This window comes from Strigops habroptila, chromosome 12 (assembly GCF_004027225.2).
Source record: "Strigops habroptila isolate Jane chromosome 12, bStrHab1.2.pri, whole genome shotgun sequence".
NCBI lineage: Eukaryota > Metazoa > Chordata > Aves > Psittaciformes > Psittacidae > Strigops > Strigops habroptila.
This window is the reverse complement of record NC_044288.2, coordinates 6,755,137-6,774,832: the sequence shown is the minus strand read 5'-3', so window position 1 is coordinate 6,774,832 and position 19,696 is coordinate 6,755,137. Positions and strand designations below refer to the sequence as shown.

Here is a 19,696-nt window from a genome sequence, read left to right as displayed (position 1 = left end):
AGCTTGCAAAAAAATGGGACAACACCCCTTCCACTTCCTTTGTTGCTTGGGCAACAGCAGAAAATGGGATTTAATGGGTTGAAAGCAGCAGGTTTGAGTGGAGCCTCCCTTCTCTCTGCCTCAGTGCTGAAACATCTCAGGTTTGTTTTACACACCTTGAAACAAGCTTCTCCTTGGCTATTCCACTGAATGAGTGGGATTCAGAAAGGGCTGGAGAGCAGATGTGGGATCTGCTGCTGGGGTGGGCTCTGGGGAGCAGAGATGGCATGTTTTGGCAGACTGGCTGCTCAGCCTTTAGGCTGTAGAATGCTGCGTGCTCTAAGAGTGCTGAATAACAGACAGAAGTAAGAAAAATAATATATATTTATACATACACACACACAGAGTAAAAGAATAAACAAATGAGAAAAAAACCTACCCTGTGGTTTTCATGAGACAAAACCTCAGCTGATACTAGGTAGGGGAAAGCCAGGTTTAAATGAAAACATGGATGTAAACACCACCCCATTTGTTTTAGTTCTCTTTACCCTTCAGGTCTTCTGTAAGAAGCAGCTGCTCACTGACACACAGTGCTCTACATCAGCACTACACCCAGCTGTGCTCCAGGGCTCCAGCCTGGCCCAGGAAATTGTGACTCAAACTCAAACCAAACAGACCAAAGCCCAGAATCAACAAGAGCAGCTCCGCTCTTTAGGAAAGAGAAGGACGGCGCCATCTCCAAAGCATCACTCTCGTCAGGGAGAAAAAATGTCAAGCCGCCTTATCTGCTCTCATGAAAGCCAAGGCAACCTTTCCACCCCTGGGAAATAAAGGAAACAGCTTTGGACAGAAATTAAAACTCTTATTGCATTGCCATTTGGAGGATCAATATGGAAAGGTCAAAGGCTTTTGAATGCTACTGGGGGGAAATCAGTACTTGTTAAGAGTTCTTTTTAAAGAGGTTTTTGTCCCTTTGTGTCTGTCAGCAATTTCCTCATTAGGGTGTTTGGACACAGCTAAAATCAGCAGCTGCTGGGACAAGGCCAGAGATGGGGAACATCTCCTCACCAGCCCTGCGAGCTGCCCGAAATGAGAATGGGGCAGACGAAACCCAGCAAGAATGCCTGAAGGAAAATTAAATACAGGGAAGAGGAGAAAAGCTTGCAGTGTCTCACTGAAAAGGTCCCATTTGAGAACTTCCTCTGCAAAAGCCCCGGGTTAGAAAAACAACAAAGAAATAAACCACAGAGAGCCCCCAAGTAAAGAAAAAGCCAAGTGCTCATCCTGTCCCACACTGGTGTTTACCACAAACCCCAGTCAACACCTTATGCAGTGCAAGCTGCTTTTACCTCTGTGTTGCCCAAGCAATTCCCAAAGCGGGGCACAGTTGCTGGGACCCCACAAACCCCACTGCTCCCTCCAGGAACACATCACCACGAGCAGGTGGTAAGAGCCTTCCCATCACCTCACCTCCCAGGTCCTCCACTTCCCCAGGTCTTGACGTTGGGCTGAGACCCATCAGCAGGGTGGGAGAGGGTGGCTGTGCCAGAGTAGACCTTTGGTTGGCTTCGTTATCCATGGCAGGATGAAGAGGGTGGGTGAGGACAACAGAGGACAACCCAGCAGTCTCTCAGGAGTTAACACAACATCCAACGAGGTGTAGCAGCTTCTCCACAGCCTCAACAAGGCTGGGAGGAGGGAGATGGGGAGGGAATGGATGGAGACTAGTGAGGTGAAACACAATCATCCACTAGACACCGACCCTGGAGGAATCTGGGACAATGGGAAAGGAAGGGTGAGAGAAGAGAAACAGCTTGTTATTACACATAGAAATGCTAGGAAAGCCTGCAATGGCTTCCTTATCTAAGAACATTCTGATCTGGAAGTGCTCTTACAGTCACAGAATCCCAGACTGGTTTGGATTGGAAGGGACCTTAAAGCTCACCCAGTTCAACCCCCTGCCATGGGCAGGGACACCTTCCACTAGAGCAGGTTGCTCCAAGCCCCTGTGTCCAACCTGGCCTTGAACACTGCCAGGGATGGGGCAGCCACAGCTTCTCTGGGCACCCTGTGCCAGCGCCTCAGCACCCTCACAGGGAAGCGCTTCTGCCTAAGAGCTCATCTCAATCTCCCCTCTGGCAGGTTAAAGCCATTCCCCTTGGCCTGTCACTACATGTCATTGTAAGAAGTCCACAGGGTACTTTTGTTTATGACATTAAGTTATTTCTCTGTGCCTATGCAGTAAAACTTTTAAACCCCCTGCTTTACCCTCCTCTGATCACTGTGCAGAACACCCTGACTGCAGTCACACAGTGAATCATTTCTTTTAGAGACTCCTTTTCAACTTCAGCGGGTGACTGTTCTCACCTTGGGGCTTTTGGATTCACTTTGCCACTGGTCCCCAGGAGGTCTTGTCCTGGGCAGAGATGATCTCCTGGGCAATCTGAACCACTCTGGGTGCTCCTTTGAGCCATTGCTTCAACAGGGGATTTAAAGAGGGACAAGCAGGAGGGAAGTGGTGGCAGTGCCGCACTCACCGCGGAGGGGACGGTGCTATACAGCTGTGCACACAGTGCTGACTGTGAACTCCGTCTCGTTGGCCATAATGTCTGTGGGCTGCAGGTTCCGGTCATACATCGGGTTCTCAAACGTTGCTCGGACGTTGGTGTTTTCATGGCCAGCGTAGCCATTGAATGGGACTTTTGGTCTTCTCCTGCAGGATGCCACAGAGAAAATCCAGAGAGGTCACGGCTACGCCTGCTGTAGCCACCTGAACAGCCCGGACATGAAGTCAGCGGAAAGGACAAAGCTGCTTCTGAAGAGGGTAAACGCAGAAGGGATCTACAGACAAATCTTGCTCTGGGTTTGTAGCACACGCAGCTCGCTGGGCTTTGCTGTAGCCCATAGCATGCTCCCTCCACAGAGCAGCCGGTCTGCACGATGCTTTGCAGTGCAGCAACGTTTCCACAGCAATACATTGATCAGGAGAAATCACTAATTTACGACATATGCAAAGCCAGCTTGAACACTGAAGTATGAAATTTACTTTGCCTTATCCTTCTTAATGTTGCCACAAATCTTATTAATGGTCATAAAAGTCCTCAACACTCTCTTCTCCAAACACCCTTGCCCCTCCACGCATGCTTCCTCCATCATTTTTTCGCTTTCTGAATTAAATGAGAAACCAGATCTAGGGGAAGTGCTTTTAAGTCAAGCTCACAAATATTTCTACCAGCCCCTTGATTTTGTTTCACCTTCTGGCATCATTCCTGAAACCTACCTGTGTTTGTAGAGATAAAGCACAAACCCTGCAATAATCAGGGCTATGAAAGGCACAAGAATGGCAGCTGCCACAGAACTGCTGTTTGATGCAAAATGGTGTCCTATTGATTCTGGATCATTTTCCATCATGCTGATGTCTGAAACACAGCAGAAGTAAACACATTTCACAACATCACTGTGGGAAATGGGGTTTGCTTGAGTTACAGGTTATATCAGCAACACCAGAATAAGGTGCAAGGTAATCAAAAGCTTCTGAGATGAGAGTGATTTGGAGATCTAGCCTAGCTTAGACATCATCATTTATTTAGAACTGCAATTAAAGAGAGATGTAAATAGATTTATCTTACCAAAACGCTCAAACTTGGATGCTTAATGTTAGGCTTTATGGGAGACTTTTAAAGGCTGCAATAATGATCATCTAATTCCCCGTAAAGGTGACAAGACTCCAGGGTCAGATTCCAAAATTTGCCAGATACTGAAAAGCTCAATGCACATTTGAAGCGGTATTTAGGAGCTTAGACCGTGGGGTGTCCAAGCTCCAAGTGCCTCTGTGATTTCTGAAAGTGAGATGGAGACACTTTTTGTGGTAGCAATGGGACCTTGGCTTTTAGGTCAGGCATTTGGCAACATGGAGAAAAAAGGTCCAGGTGCTGTTTGTGGCTCCAAGTTCTTTGCTTTTCAACAGACACCTGTTTATTTCCCCCCAAGGGTACAGAGATTTGAGGGCACTTGACTTCTCCAGTGGCTGGTTTGGGTTCTACCAGCTCTTTTGCAGAGGGGAGTAAAAAGGGTTAGGTTAAACCTGATGGTTCAAAACCAGCTATAAAGATCTGGCCCAGCAGAGTTGATAATTAAAGCCAGGGACAGGACAAATGTTCTCTGTTTGGAAACCTCCACTACAACCAAAATCTTGCTTTCAGCAATCAAGGGAAAAAGTACTAGTGAAAGAAGTTTACCAAGTCTCTGAAGGCCAAACTGCCCGAAGCCTTTGCCACGCACAAAGCCCTGGTACACAAATGTGCCACTTGAAGACTCTGATGAGACCTGCAAGGACAGGAGAGCAGAGATCAACAGATGTGTTCAACACCTCCCTGGCTTTTTAGCACCCATCTTATCACAGCCTCTTTCAAGTTCATGCATAGCATTAATGTGATTCAACTCCCCAGAAAATCGTGGCATTTCTTAGGAAGTCTGACTGCCCAACAACTTGTGAAGGCTCTCACATCTCAAAGGAAGGAAACTGGGGTGAGAAGTTGACTCCATAAAGGAAGATCAGCTCTTCTAGCTTGATGTTTAACAGATATAAAATGTTAAAATGGAATTAATCATGTTGGTTTCTCCTGTAGTGTTATGTAGAAGATTTGCAGGTTTAAAACCACAGGGCAATAAAAAGCCATATAGCCGCAAGGGAGCACGAAGAGCCAACTGTCATGTAGTGTTATGTCACGTGCTGGAAGAATGCCCTATGTCCCCTTCAAGCAAGCAGGTCACTGAGGACAGCAGCCTCATCTTGCCACCAGCTAAGGGAGTTATTTCCTCAGCTTCAGTGAGAGAAAAGCTGGAGTTGTGACAGCACGGACAGGAGTGGTGCGGGGGGACTTTGTGTATGAGGAGCCCATGCACTTACATGTCCATCTAGAGCCCATTTATCGTTTCTGAACTTGTTGACAAAGATCTCCACTGGCCCCGTTATTTGGTAAACCTGCAGAAGCAGGTGCACGTCTTCTTTCTTGTAAATGCCTGAAAAATAAGTGACTTTTCATGTCTAGATCACAATGATGCTATTTGAGTTTCAAGTAATTGACTTTCTACCTGAGAGAGTAATGACCTCATCACTCAGGGTGGATAACAACTCCTCCTACCAACCCTATTGGCGGGACACGCTGGGAAACACACCATGAACACACAATCCCACATCCACCCCCCAGCATATTAAAGGTATTTTACACATGGGAAGAGGCTCAACTATTAATGCTTAGGTAATGTCACTGGATAAGTAACAACCTGGTGCTCCATGGAGGCCAAGACAAGGAGCACTCACATCATTTAATCTTGTTTATCTTCAACTCCAAGTCCATCACTCCAGCACAAGGAAATGGATGATGGACTGGACTGAGCTGCCTTTCAGGTAGAGTCAAAGCAAACTGAGGTACATGAATTTGTTTGTCTTGGTCCAATCAAAAGATTGGAGACTTCAAACTGGGGTGGTTCTGTAAAGCTCTACTAGAGCATCAACATCAGCTGCATAGCAGAGCACGCTGCTCCTTGCTCTGTGATAGCACTTATGATAAGCGTAGATCCCTACAGATGCCTACATCAACTCCCTTACCAGACACCAGGAGCTCCACACCGCTGTGGTCTATCAAAGTGGCATTGACTTTACTGGTGGCAGGGTCGAAGCTAGTGACAGACAACATCGCAGGCTGCTTTTTCCCCAGGTATTCATAGGAGCCTTTCCAAAGGGAATTCCTTGCAAACACATCAGCAGGCACTAGAAACCACAAGAATTGGGGATGCAGAAAACAAGAGCAACACCATTTATTTCCATTTCTCAGAAATCAAAATAGAGCAAATTTCCTTCTTTCTTTGAATTCACAAATACATATTTAAATATCTCAAATCCCACCGACTCTCTGTGTTATTATCACCAAGTACAAAGCCAAGGAGAGGAGAACAAACAAGCTGATGACTTTAATTCCGTTGTTTTGACAAAAAATGACACTGAAGTCTTAAAAACAAACCAACCCCCAAAAGAATTTCTTAGGAAAAGCTAACAAAGCCCCTTTTTAAAACTAAAAGGTGTAATGTAAACATCCCAGAGGGCTCGAATCTCCAGAGTGCCCTGGGGAGGGCAGTGGTTGTTGGTGCCCAACTCCTCCTGTCCATTCTCCACGAGCATGAATGGGATGGTGCATGTGGGCTGCTTGCACCAGCCCAACAGTTTCAATATCCACAAGGAACAGCCGGGTTTCTGGCTGTCCTGGGGAAGGGACAGGAAGGGATGGGCCTGGTAAGGGTGAGATCTAGTGCTAACATGTCCCATGGAGGAGCGAGCCCTGCTACGGTACCTGACACCTTGGTGAGCGGTGGGTCCCGTGCGGTGCCAACCGGCCTTCCACTGGGGCGGACATCAGCTGAAAGAGGGGGATAAACCACAGCTGTACCATAGCATCATGGAATGGTTTGGGTTGGAAGGGACCTTAGAGACCATCCAGTTCCAACTCCCTGCCATGGGCAGCGACAACTTCCACTAGAGCAGGTTGCTCCAAGCCCCATCCAACCTGACCCTGAACACTGCCAGGGATGGGGACAGCCACACCGGATTTCTGGCATGCTGGTGTAGGTCTAAGAGGTTAGGTGTCTTCTCTGGGCTGCAATGCTCCCCTCTGCAGAGGAGCAGGCGCATGTGAGAGCTGTGCTCTGGGAGCTCTTACCAAGGCAGATGGGAGGTTTCCCTGTCCAGCTGCCATCTGCTTTGCAAGTTCGATGCTCGGATCCTCCGGTGAGGTAGAACCCGCTCTGACAGGAATAGATCAAGGTGTAGCCCAGAGACGGCAAATCCAGAGCACCGACGTTAGCGTGGGAGGGGGTCTCTGGCTGCTTGCAGTGGTGAGCTGAAAACCACAAGGGGAACAGAGATGAGATTCACCATCCAGCTGTACACAAAGGCAGAAGAGTGACACCGTGACGTCAGCAGGGACAGAAATCTCTTAGAAAAGCTTTTGTCAGCAAAAGCTTTCTCTGCTCACTGAGGGAGACAATGCCATGCCTGGATTGTTCCCAGCTAGAATTAATGAGACCGCTTCCCGTGCTTTGCTGGCTAGTTTGCTCTTTCTGGCTAAAGCTCTCGGGATCCTTCACTTAGTTCCAGCTTCCATGAACTGAAAATGAGGCTTTTTGACTTTTAATGGAAAAAAGTCAAAACCAAATTATGTTAAAGACACGTCCCTCCTTCCTTTGAACTGTGTCCCAGGTCTACTTGAACACTGAAAACTGCCTTTAGGGGACACCAAGACCCAGTAAGTTAAGCCAGTGATTGCAGCGAGTGCATTAGATCTGATTTCTGTATAACTCCTCTTCATGGGACCACTGTTCCAGTAATAATTTGCACCCACCTGTCCACAGGATCACACAGTGAGTCCTCAGAAGTGTGCCATAGTCATCGATTCCTGCAATTGCTCAATAACTTTCAGGATGTGGCCACAGAAATAGAAGCTGAGCTTCTCCAGCTCCCTGCCACCAGACTGAGCGTGTGCCCACACTGCTCTACCAGGTCCTGCTGAAGATGTGCCTTTCCTTGAGGACTTACGACACAAAACAAATCACGGCGATGTGAAGCTCCCTCACTGTAAATTTGCCCTTTATGTAGCTCTCAAGCTGCTCGTGAATGAGAACAAATCCTTGGCAGCCTTCATGAGGTATTATCTTCACCCTTGCTTTACACAGGACGAAATAACAAGCCAGACAGACTAACCCAAACCTGTGTGGTCTGGGACCCCCGGCAGCAAGCCCGCAGCCCAGCTCAGAGATGGAGCTCAGCACTCATTAGCAGTAACTTCATCCAACATGCTGTGGATGGAGAAGGCTTTACACAAAACCCAAAGGCAACACCTCAGTAGACCTTGCTGGCATGGGTAAGCCAAAATCGTCTTTTATTTCAACACCCCCAGCACCCCCTCTCCCCGGTGCTATGTGTCAGAGTTTTTAAAGCCAGTGCCTCAGTTGGGCTGCTAAAAGAATAAGCACCTACGGGGTTTGTTAGTGGAAAAATATCTCACCAATAAACCACCTCACAAGGGAGAGGCAAAAGCTTTTTAATACTTAGGATACAGAGGCTGTGATGGATATTACCACTTAAACATGTTAAATTAAACTCCTTCTGGTGTAGCTGGGAAAAGATGATGGACGGCTTAAAAGAAAGAGCAACACGTTATTAAAGATGAGGAGAAACACTGCTCTGCTCGAGAGCTCTTCTGGCTGAATGTTAACCTGGGTCCCTGGAGTGTAAGCTCACATCTCAGCCATCAAACGTGGTTCCAGAAGCACAAAACAAAGTTTCACCTGAAACTATGTCTCTGAGGAAGGAACACGTCAGAAAAACTCATCCAAAATCAGAAGTGGCTGCTCGTGTGGTCATGTCAGGACAGAACAGACTGTGTGATCCCCCTTTTCTTCAAGAATATGTTTTCTCAGAGCTCCCCCCAAATTCCCAGCACTTTGCACGGTGAAGCACAGCACCCAAGCAAGGCAACAGCGTGGGGAAAGGCACCAGTTTCCTTTGCCCAAGCCTCTCCCGAGACTTACGGACACAGTCGGGCTGCATGCCACTCCACGTCAGGTTGGGGAGGCAGGTCCTGGTGGTGGAGCCCTGCAGCAGGTAACCCTTCTGGCACTTGAAAAAGATGATGCTTCCCACCTGTTACAACAGGAGACAAACCTCTCAACTTTCCAGCACAAGGTGACTCACCCATGACTGCAATACAGAAGTACTTCTAACATTCTTCCATCTCCTGTATGCTGGAGAGGGCAGTCACCTGCTCTCTGCCCTCACTGCCCTGCCAGTCTGGTGTTGAAAGCTCCCAGAGCCCCTGGAAAGCTGCAGAGTTAACTGTGCAGGGAGTTCCCTTCCTCCAGTGATACAGGGAAAGCTGCTTTGTCTTTTAAATATACCAAAGCCAGCATCAAACACAGGTGCTATTAGAAAGGGGTGTGATTTCTGCCTCTCTGGTGTGTACCTCTCAGAGTGGCAACCCTTGTAAAAGTCACAGTTACAGTGTCTCAGTACTAATTAAGCACTAGAATTAATTCATCAAACCCCAGGATTAAGATAACTAATTAGCAGCAAAACTGAAAGATTCACTCTGGGAGGAGTAGCCATGTGAATCAACTATCCCGGCCCAGTCACAGCAGGGAAGGGGCATCCACAGGGATGCTGGTGGAGGATGGAGATGGAGCGCCCTGGGGAATTGCTTTGGTTTTTTTCTCTCCTTTCTACTTGATTTCATACTGTACAGGAGCTGAGATTAAGAAAACCACCTACAGAATTTGGTCTGAAAATTAATGGAAATGATGTCTCCAGTGTGAATACTAATTATACCAATAGCTATTAATTAGCACTGTAATTAATATCATAAATAACACATTGCTAGTTAATCCCATACAAACGCACTATGAGGTCTAGCAGAGCACACCAGGATGCCCTGCTCAAGGGAGGACACATTAACCCATGTCAGGACTCAGACATGGAGTAACCACAGCAAGGATCGGGGCGCAGCTGAGGGACCTCGCTGCTGGGGCAGTACCTGGTAGCCCTGGGAATTGTTCTGCATCCCAAAGAGAGGCACGCCGGGGTCTGCGCACGTCGTGAGGCTGGGGTCTGCAAAGGAAAGAACAGAGTCAGTGTTCTAGGGAAGTTGTGGAAGCCACATCAGAGCTTCCCTTGCTCTCCACATGAAGATCATGCTGTGCCTTTGCAACAAGACAGAAATATTTTGCTACAGAAGGAATACACAGCAACAAGGAAAAATACACGGATCTTTTTGTTTCTTAAATCCCTGACTGTTGCAACACAAACTAACCAGAGGCACTCTGCCACTCGGGAGAAAACAAAAGAACAGAAGTCTTGTGTCAGGGACAACTCTTCCTTTCCCCTGTTCTACACATGATGAGTGAAGCACCCGGCTCACCAGGGCTGTGCCCTCTGCTTCCCCTGCACCCAGGGCTGCGGTGACCTGTCCTCTCCATGCCCTGGCCATTGCCTTCATCCTTCTGGGCTCAGCTTGGCCATTGCACCTTGGAACCTCGCTATCCCCTAGTGATAGACGGGGCCTGGAAATATCAATGCACCTCAGACACATAATCTCTCTTTACGCCTCGTTTGGTCTCAATCTATCAGAAGATGAACACACACAATTCAGAAGGAATACCTGCTGTTATTCCTCTAGCATCCTATCACTTTCTTTTCTTCCCAGCATGTCAACAGTAGCAGGGCATCAATGGAACTAAGGCAGAGATGCATCGTCATTAATATAAGCCTCCCAAACTGAGCAAAGGAAACTGAAGCTTCTGTCTCAAAGGTGGTTCAGCAGCAGCAGGTTCCCTGCTCCCTGGGATCACAGGATTGAGCTAATCTGCAGTGCTGGCCACAGGGATGCTCTCGTACCCAGCCAGGGGTAGCTACCTTAGCAGGGAGCTGGATCTCAGCAAAATCAGACAAGAGTCTGCTCTGGATTCCAGCCTTCCTTCTTCAACTTGCTCAACACTGCTATGAGAAGGATCATGAGCCCCACAACAAATCCCTCTCTAAATTACTCAAAATACTCCTATTAACAGGACTGTGCAAGACAAGAAATAAACTAAGGAAAGTCTCCACAATCCAACAAAGCAGGACAGAAGCAGCTGGTCACTATATCCTGAGGCTACAGGACACTGGAGCACAATATCTGCACCTAAGGGCATGGTGGCTTATTTTTATGCCTTTATTCTTTATGATCTGACTAATCAATCTCTTCACACTGTAACATTATGCACTTGTTGGTGTTGTTCCCAGGTCCTTGGAGCTGCAGCGAGTAACTAAACAAGGGACACAAAATGTGGCCGGTGTGGGGCTGTGGAGCACAAGCTAATTCATCTTATATCACTCGGTTCTGCTGAGCTTTTGTCATTTATCACTGATGCAGTTTCCATGGAAGCCCCCAGATAAATCAGTGTCTACAATAAATAAAGAGCCCCATTGTTAGATGAGGTAGCAGGTGATGGATGGCAGAGGGTGGAGGGCAGAGCCTTGTCTCCCGGCTGCACTGGGGGGTCTGTAGATCTGGCAGTCTAATGGATCTCAAAAATGTGTGAGATCTGAATAAATACAACATTTTGTGTTCAGCTGCTTGTGCCAGCAACTGACACTGCAGGTTAAGGTTCTGTAGACACACAAGTCTTCTCCCTTCCCATGGTTTGTTCTAGGGAGACAAACTGTAAGTGTGTTTCAGCAGCAGCATGAACAGCTGTATTTGCTGGGTTCAATCCCAGACAGCTGGGTTGGGTTGGAAGGGACCTTAAAGCTCACCCAGTCCCAACCCCCTGCCACGGGCAGGGACACCTTCCACTAGAGCAGGTTGCTCCAAGCCCCTGTGTCCAACCTGGCCTTGAACACTGCCAGGGATGGGGCAGCCACAGCTTCTCTGGGCACCCTGTGCCAGCGCCTCAGCACCCTCACAGGGAAGAGCTTCTGCCTCAGAGCTCATCTCAGTCTCCCATCTGGCAGGTTAAAGCCATTCCCCTTGGCCTGTCCCTACAGGCCCTTGTAAAAAGTCCCTCTTCAGCTTTCTTGTCAGACCCTTTAGGTATTGGAAGGATTTGCAAGGAAGTGATGAAACATTTAAAGCCAATATTTACAACACTAGGCAGGTGTTCCCAACAATTTGTGCATGAGAAAGCTCCCAGCGAAATCCATAGGGAACTTGGAGGTTCAGGCCATGAGTATTTTCACATTCCTCTAATTGGCAAAGCACTGAGATAGAGCTAGAGTGGTTGAAAGCACGGAGAAGAGCCGGAGACGTGTTTCTGTCCCCAGTGCCCACATGAGGGGATGATGGTGCTGTTCAGGCAGACAGTTAAGATAACAGCACACAGCCCATGCAGTTTATCTCCACAGGAGCCCTGGAGTTCAGGAGTGCAGCCAGAGGTTTATACAAGTGAAAAATGCTGTGACTAATTACGATTATACACCTCCCAGGGGCTTCAAAGGGTTCTGGAAGCCCCGGAAAATGGACACCTGAAGAATGTGGGGAAATTTCAGCCTGAATTCCCAACATTGCAGCTAGGCAAATCAATATGTATGATTCTGATCTCTGTATACAGCACTTTCGTGCTTCTAGGGGTTGCTATTCTGCCATTCTGGATATAATTCAAGGGCGGCAGAGAACATAAGAACTCTCACGTGCACTCTTCAGGAAGAACTTGGTTTTGCTCCAGTTTCTGTGAGCAGAAGAGCTGTGGTCCACCACAGCCCATGGCTGCTCTCTGTGGCCAAACTGCATTTTCAGTCCCACTGCTGCTGCTGCTGAGCTGGAGGTCCCCAAGGAAGCCTGGAAGCAGCACAGAGCCCAGCACTGTGCAAAGACAGCAGCCCTCACACCTTACAGCGCAGGTTGCAAATGTTAATCCGGAAGTTCTGCAGAGAAACTTCTTTGCCCACTGGCTGGCCAAGCAACGTGCTGAGCAGGAACAGGGAGAAAACAGTCTTCCTCGGATGCCCTGGGGTATTAACCCCCAATGAGGGGAAGGCATGACGGGGACAGGCAGTGAATTGAAGCAGCAAGGCTCAAGAGGAGATGGGGTGTTTACCACCAGCTGGTACGCACAAACCAAAAGCATCACCCCTATTCCTTCTGATTTCAGGGGAAATAAGTGCTAATTTCTGCAAGCTCAGGAATGAAACCCAACTTTGCTACAGATGGAGAAGCAAGGTGACCACTCAAAGCTCTTTTCCAGGCAGAGACGTCTCCCCTTACCTATGCAGCTGGGCTGGGTCCCGCTCCATGTCCCATCGGACTGGCAGAACCTCCGGGCTGATCCCACCAGCACGAGTGGGGCTACGCAGGAGAAGGACACGGAGGAGCGGTACGTGAAGCCTCTGTCCTCCCTCCTGCCCTGAGCAGGTATCCCTGGATCACCGCAGAACACAGCTGCAACAGGCACAGAGACAAGCGGATTGTGATGAACCTCCTCAAGACCAGACAATGTTAATAAACTAAAGATAGGGCTATTAATGGCCCAAACCTTACCACTCCTTGCCGTCAAGCTCTGTGATTGACTAGGGGATTAGCAGCGGCAGAAGGTGTTGCTGGCTACTTTCCTTGTAATTCTCCCTTTTTGTCAATTGCTGTTAATTAACTTCCACCTTCTCCCCCATCTTTTTTCTTTCTTTTTTTTCCTAACAGCATGCTTAGCTTTAAAATGTATCTCTAATTGCACGATGTCAAATTGCTGTATGGTTCCATGTCACACAGAAAGCCCACTAATTATACAAGATCCAGGGAAAGGTGTAAGGAACACAGTGAGGGCTTTGTATGATTTAATACGAAAATGGCTATTATGCAGCTGCCAGCCATTCAGCCTAGAGAAGAAACTCAAATCTGCCTTTATCATCACAAGACATTTAACCAATTTTTTTGCATTAGCTATTGTATCAAGCACACAGGTTTCACCCAGCCAAAGCTCTGCCTTCACAAAACATTCCCAACTTCTGCTGCAACAACACAGTGCCTTTTGCCAAAGTTCTTTCTCCTATGGCCTTTGGCACTTCCAAGAGCTGTGACTGCAGAAGACTCAGTCACCAGGGAGATACACGGAAAAACTGCCAGCTGTAAAGATGCTGGTGGACAGGAACACGCAAGATCTTTAGATATGTTGCAAACATGACCTTATATTTCCATTACAAGAGCTGGAGTGACTGACTGTGTCCCCACAGCCACCACTGCCTCCTTGTTACAGTGATGGCCAACCAAGGCTCCCAGCAACATGGCTGCTGTTGGAGTTGGGAGCACATTCAGATTTTGGCTGCACTCACTCTAAGCACCATCATGCTTTTCTGCTGGCATGCAGAACTCCCACTGACTTCGGTTAATGCAAGAATTCCCTTGGGATTAGGGGTAGGAAGCACAGAAAGCAGATATTTAACTTCCTGCATACTAATGGTCCACCTGTACCCTCTATGACACTGCCAGGCATGACAGGGTTGACACTAAAATCAGCTACAGAGATGTCAAAGAAGAGCAAACAACTGGGTTTAAAGCACAGTCCTCCACCCAATTCATGCATGAACACATTGGTGGCTGCCTACTCACGGAAGCACTGAGGGATCTCCCCGCTCCATGTCCCATTCCCCTCGCAGGTCAGCACAGCAGGCAGGGAGAGCTGATAACCCTCCAGGCAGGCATAGCTCATGCTGGAGCCCCAGCTGAAGTCCGAGCCCACCACTTTCCCGTTGGGAATGGCTTGTGGGGATTTGCAGGTAATAGCTGAATGAAAAACAAAAGCACGTCAGTTCTCATGACTTCTCAGCACTGTTATTTCCATTAACAAGCAAATTCACGTAGGATCAAAGTTACGTCCTGCTCTCAGGATGAGAGCATTGCCTGGGATTGGCCTAGCAGGGGCTGAACAAACTTTTCCAGCTGTGTGTGCAGCTGTAAACCCCAGGATTTTACTTTGAAGTTTGGACTTAACCACATCTCAAATCTCCAAGTCAGATTTCTAGTCAGTGTTCATTTCAAGGCAAGAATCTACTGTGACTCAGTGTGAAAACTCATCTAAGATTCCCTGAAAGATTCATACATTTTGGACAACCTGGCTGAGCTTCAGATTAGCAGTTGAATCAACAAGCAGTCTGTACTTCATCGGCTCTAGGGTGTTCTAAGATGACACTTTTGCAGCACTTTGCATTTCAGCTCAGGGGAGCACTGGGAAACACGCTAAGCTCATGCAAATTGGCCTGGCCTCCAAATAAGACTCTGGCCACATTGTGTATTATTCCTGCAACATCAGCTCAGTGGAGAGGATGAAAGAGGAATGTAAGAATTGCTCTTTACAGCCCTGGAGTGTATTTGGAAGTTTCTATGTGGTCTGTATTTATATCAGAATCGTGACAGCTGAATTTTCCAGACTGCCAAAGGAGCACATAGATGCTGCTACAAGTCTTATCTACACTTGGTGGGTAAAATCTCACAGAAGAGATCCAGCCTGTCCTGCCGCTGCTCTACTATTTCCATTTCCTATCTCTGAACTACAGAGGCAATCGCAGAACTGAGAAATAATGAAAGGAGTTGGAAGAAACAATTTTCAGACTTCTGGAAGATGCCACAAAGTGTCTGCTTGCAAAACGCAGTACTTCATCTGAGTTTGATCTGAGTTTTTGCACAGAGTAAGTCACTTTGCTCTCTGTGCTTCACTTTCATTTCTCTACTACAGGGATAACTGCAATTCCTCCCTCTCAGGCACATTGTGATGATTGATAGACCTAAAGATAGCAAGGTGTTCATGCTATGTTGATGAAATTGTGCAAGTGCCATAAACACAGGGGATAGATTGAATGACAAGACCAAGAAACTCCCAGGTGGGCTCCAGGTACACTGCAGTAGCTGCTGCCTATTACGTTGTTCCAAGTTACAAGAAGTTTGTGGCCTGTAAAACTTGTATCCTCCAATATTTAAAGCAACCAATCTTACCCTTGCAGGCAGGTTTGGTGCCATTCCAGGTTCGGTCTTTCGTGCAGGTTAGAGAGGATGCCCTGTCTGACTCCATCATATACCCAGGCGTGCACTGGAACACCACGGTTTTATTGTAGGTGAAATCACTGCCCAGCCTAATGCCGTTGGCTGGCACACCAGGGTCACCACAGTTGATCACTGCCAAAGAAAAAGAAGCATTTCTGGCTGATCATCCCTTGTCTCACACTTCAGGATCTGCAGTAAGTAGAAACCTGATGGTCCTGAGTGTTTCAATGCAGGATGTAACCCACTCACCATGGAGAAGGAAGCATCTGTGGCACAGAGGATATGGAGCGTGGCACTAGCTATGGAGCAGGCTGGGCCACAGCATAGGGAGAAAACTGTTACTACTCAGTGGAGCAAACAGTGATCTTAACAGCACACCAAGACCTTGCAAGATGAAGTATTGACACACATGAAACATTAAAGAAAACCCGGGCCAGATCTGGGCTAGGCGGAAGACAGTTTGCCCATGGCATCCCTCTCTCTGCCCTAGTTACTGTCTCTTGTGTAAGACCATGTTTTCCACCATCCACGTTCCTGCTGCAGGCACCTGTGGGTGGGAGCCATGAGGAAACGCAACATGTTCACTGGGGGCTCTGAGCAGAGGCTCTGCCCACACGTGTCCCAGTGCCAGCAGGCAGGAGCGCTCACGTTCGGCAGCAGCCCTGCAGAGCCCCTCCAGGCAGGCTGACACTTACTCATGAAGTCATTACAGAGCTCCCTTCATCCAACTGGAAAATAACAAACCCAAAGCAAGAGTTTTTCATTAGGTACTTGCAGAGGTTGCAGGCTGAGCAACTGCTGCTGCTGTTTAACCGAGCTCCTTATCACACGCACGTGTGTGTGCACATCTACAGCGAGCATCCAACATGCCCTGACAAGCCATCCCTGGAGCGTGGCAGCATCATTCATCTCATCTTCCAAGACCCACCCCCCCCCAGCCCTCACCTGTACACTCCGGACTGGTCCCAGTCCACGTCCCGTTCACCGTGCAGTGCCTGCTCAGCACTCCTGTGGAGTAGTAGCCTTCCCGGCACTGATAGATAATGGAACTGGAGAAGATCAGGCCGTCATTAAATATAACCCTGGCGTTGCTGGGGGTTCCCGGGTTCCCACAGGATATCACTAGAAAGCAAAATAGCAAAGTTGTAAAACACCCCCAAACACAAACAACACCAAAGCAAATGACAAGGCTTTCACCCTGCAATGGACTGTTCTCAGTCAAAGTGAGATTAGCTGCAAAGCCCCTGGATCAGTTCAGACAGAACAGGCTATTCCATGGAAAATAAGCTGTGTCAGTCCAACAGGATCCCAAACACTACTGGCCAGTCTGAAGCAGGGCTCTGCTTTGGCAAGCAGCATGTCCCAAAGCTCCATGCACCATCCCTGTGCGAGGTGTCCCTGCCCATGGCAGGGGGGTTGGAACTAGATGATCTTAAGGTCCTTTCCAACCCTTACTATTCTATGATTCTATGACCCCGGCCAGTGGATTGAAAACAGAACTCCATCCCTGCAGCCGGTCAGTCCTGCAGCACCAGCCCTGCTCATCTCCTGCATGGATCCTGTACCTCACCACCAAGCAGCCTGGGAGGGACCTCTTCCTGCTCCTCCAGGCTGCAGGAAGAACTTGTGCCCATTTTTCCCAGGGCCTTATCCCAGCACTCAATCTCACATCTGGTCCTACAGTTTCATAAAGCAGGTGGGGGCCAAGCCTGGAGTCCCTCCATCTTCCAGGAGTTTGGAAGCCTGGACCCCAGTGTGCCACTTTGCCTCTGGCCCCTTCAGGAAGCCAACAGCTTTATAAAATTCAAAGGAATGGAAGTAGGAAGGGAGCCTGATGCTCTCCCAGTGTGGCACTGCTCACTGCCCAGCTATATCCAATTATGCTTTCAGAGGAGGGAGAATGTTGTGGGAATACAATTACAGGTTTGCCAGTGCCCAAGTTTTATGCCTAAAGTACCTCAGCACCACAGCAATAAAAAGGCATGGGAGTGAATGCTGGTGTACAAAGCCCTGTCATGACAAAATAAGCACCTGCAGTAATGCACCCAGCCCTCATTTACTCTGAAATTACAGGACACAGAAGAAAATCACATGAATCAAGGAAAGGCTTAAACCACAAATTCCAGCTCTTTGACAAGGAAATTCCAATCCCACCCCTCCCCAACAACACCCCACAACCCCTGTGGGAGCATCGGTCTGTGCATACACAGGGTGACCCATCCCTGCCCTCCCTGCCACACACCCTGCAATATTCCCAGCTATGCTCCATGGGGAAATGCAACTTCATGCCACGGCAGGAAAGCAATGAGCACAGGCCACCAACGCAAGGAGAGTCTTCTTCTGCCTTGTTGCTTAGTTTGCTGACAGCCTGTTAACAGAGGAGCTTGTTGGAGGCATATCTGTCTGACAGGAGGAAGCTAATAACCATTCTGGACTGTGCGCACAGCAGCTCTGCGTGGATCTACCATCATCCGAGGTGCGCTCTTGTTACAGATCTCTCCTGCAGCCAACGTCTCTGTGATACACGGTGTCATTTCCAAGAGATGCTGGGATAAAAGTCAGAGTCTATCAACTCAGAAAAAAGCTCTAAATTACTATTTCACTGCCTGCCCCTTCGCTCCCTCCTGCCCAACCTCCTCCGCTTACGCATGTGGCCAAACACACGCAGATGACCTGAAAATACGATTTTTGTGACTATAGGGAGACTCATAGGAAAGGTTTAATTGCACTGTGCATCAGCTGTGACCTGTACAGGCTAGATATAAAAGCGGCCATAAATGTAAGGATGAAAGGTCTGAACTTTTAAAATCATAATTTAAATATAAATAGGATCTAATCATGCAAGTGAGCAGTAAAGGGGTAAATAATTCCCTTTGGCTTCAGAGGAGGATGTAAAATGAAAACTGGATTTAGCTCTGGTTTTTGAACAGGGCATAAATCCTAAAGAGCCTGGAAGTCATACCCACTCCCATCTCCTTACAAATCTCAAAACCAATCACATTTAAACTGAAGTCAAAATTTGAGAAAATGATGTGAAAATCAGCTGCATCAGATGGGATTTCTGAGAGCTGCTGCTGCTTTACCAGGGCAGTGTTGCAGCAGTGATGCTCAGCGGAACTGACTGATGTGACAGGGGAGGTTTGACTCTCTGCTGCAGCAGGGAGTGCACAGAGCGCTGAGACCCAGCTCATCCCATCCCCTCACGCAGGGCCTGGATTCTGCCACGTTGCAGAAGACCCAACAGACAAACCCAGGAGACCAGACCCTTCACACCCCAGCCAGCACACATGTCCCCATCTGTGCCAAAGACCCAAGACAGTCTGTAGTGCACCAGCACAGACCTCTGCCAGGCTATGGTGCACCACGAGGCACTCCTACAATGCCAAACCCCACTGAGCTATTTCAGACATCCCTAGGACTTAAGAGATTCCTATAGAACTCCCCACCGAGGACAGCCAGAGCTGCTCCCTGTGATCCCAATGTTGCTGGGGGGAAGCTGGGAAGCTACAAAGTGGTCTCTGCTATATAAAACATCACAAGGCTCAGAGGTGCTCCAGAGCTCAGCAATAATTCATTTCATTCCAGTCCACACAGCCTTTTTTCTGAAAAAGCTCATTAAGATTCACCCCTCACCTTCCTTTGCTTTTTTCCTACATGTTTTACAGTGAGAAGCTGCTGGGAGCAGGGAATTTCTCTGGGCCCTGTTCAGCTCAGAGCCAGTGAGGTTCAGGGTATGGTCAGATGAGGCCACTGAGATCCCCAAGGAGGTATCCCCATTATCCACAGCAGCATCGACCAGAGCAGGGCAAGGGGCAAGTGCTGTTACCCACTCTACACTTCCAGTTCCCCCAGCCCTGCTCAGCAAAATCATCTCTGAACACCACGTGAGGGGCTTGTTTCAGGGCCCTTCTTTCACCCACCGCCAAGAGAAGGCACATTTCTGCAAGGAGCAGCAAGCCCTGCTCCTCAGAAACTGCAGCAAGGAAAAGCTGAGGGCTCATGACTGCTATCAGTGCACGTCTGACTACGCTTGAGGTGCTGTGTGATACAGTGTCCTCTGCATGCTCCCCTCCTCTGACCTAATCTTTATCACCAATGGTACTTCTCTGGGGCTCGGCTGCCATCCGAAACGCTCTCCTAATGACGTCTGACACATCAGGCAC

The 19,696-nt window shown here is 48.3% G+C and overlaps 1 protein-coding gene across 5 annotated transcripts in view; it reads right to left on the bottom strand.

Moving 5' to 3' along the window:
* Window positions 1-525: 525 nt before the first annotated feature.
* CSMD2 (CUB and Sushi multiple domains 2) overlaps window positions 526-19,696 on the bottom strand; it is a 283,054-nt gene continuing 263,883 nt past the window's right edge. For all 5 annotated transcript variants that reach the window (XM_030504566.2, XM_030504567.2, XM_030504569.2 and 2 more), the window contains 14 exons: window positions 16,479-16,655; window positions 15,486-15,665; window positions 14,106-14,279; window positions 12,771-12,944; window positions 9,564-9,637; window positions 8,566-8,677; window positions 6,696-6,875; window positions 6,330-6,395; window positions 5,591-5,752; window positions 4,889-5,001; window positions 4,218-4,305; window positions 3,260-3,398; window positions 2,517-2,692; window positions 526-1,752 (listed from right to left, as the gene is read on the bottom strand). In XM_030504566.2, the coding sequence (XP_030360426.1) occupies window positions 2,533-2,692; window positions 3,260-3,398; window positions 4,218-4,305; window positions 4,889-5,001; window positions 5,591-5,752; window positions 6,330-6,395; window positions 6,696-6,875; window positions 8,566-8,677; window positions 9,564-9,637; window positions 12,771-12,944; window positions 14,106-14,279; window positions 15,486-15,665; window positions 16,479-16,655 (1,799 nt within the window). In that variant the 3' untranslated portion in view covers window positions 526-1,752; window positions 2,517-2,532. The remainder of the gene's footprint in view (window positions 1,753-2,516; window positions 2,693-3,259; window positions 3,399-4,217; window positions 4,306-4,888; window positions 5,002-5,590; window positions 5,753-6,329; window positions 6,396-6,695; window positions 6,876-8,565; window positions 8,678-9,563; window positions 9,638-12,770; window positions 12,945-14,105; window positions 14,280-15,485; window positions 15,666-16,478; window positions 16,656-19,696) is intronic.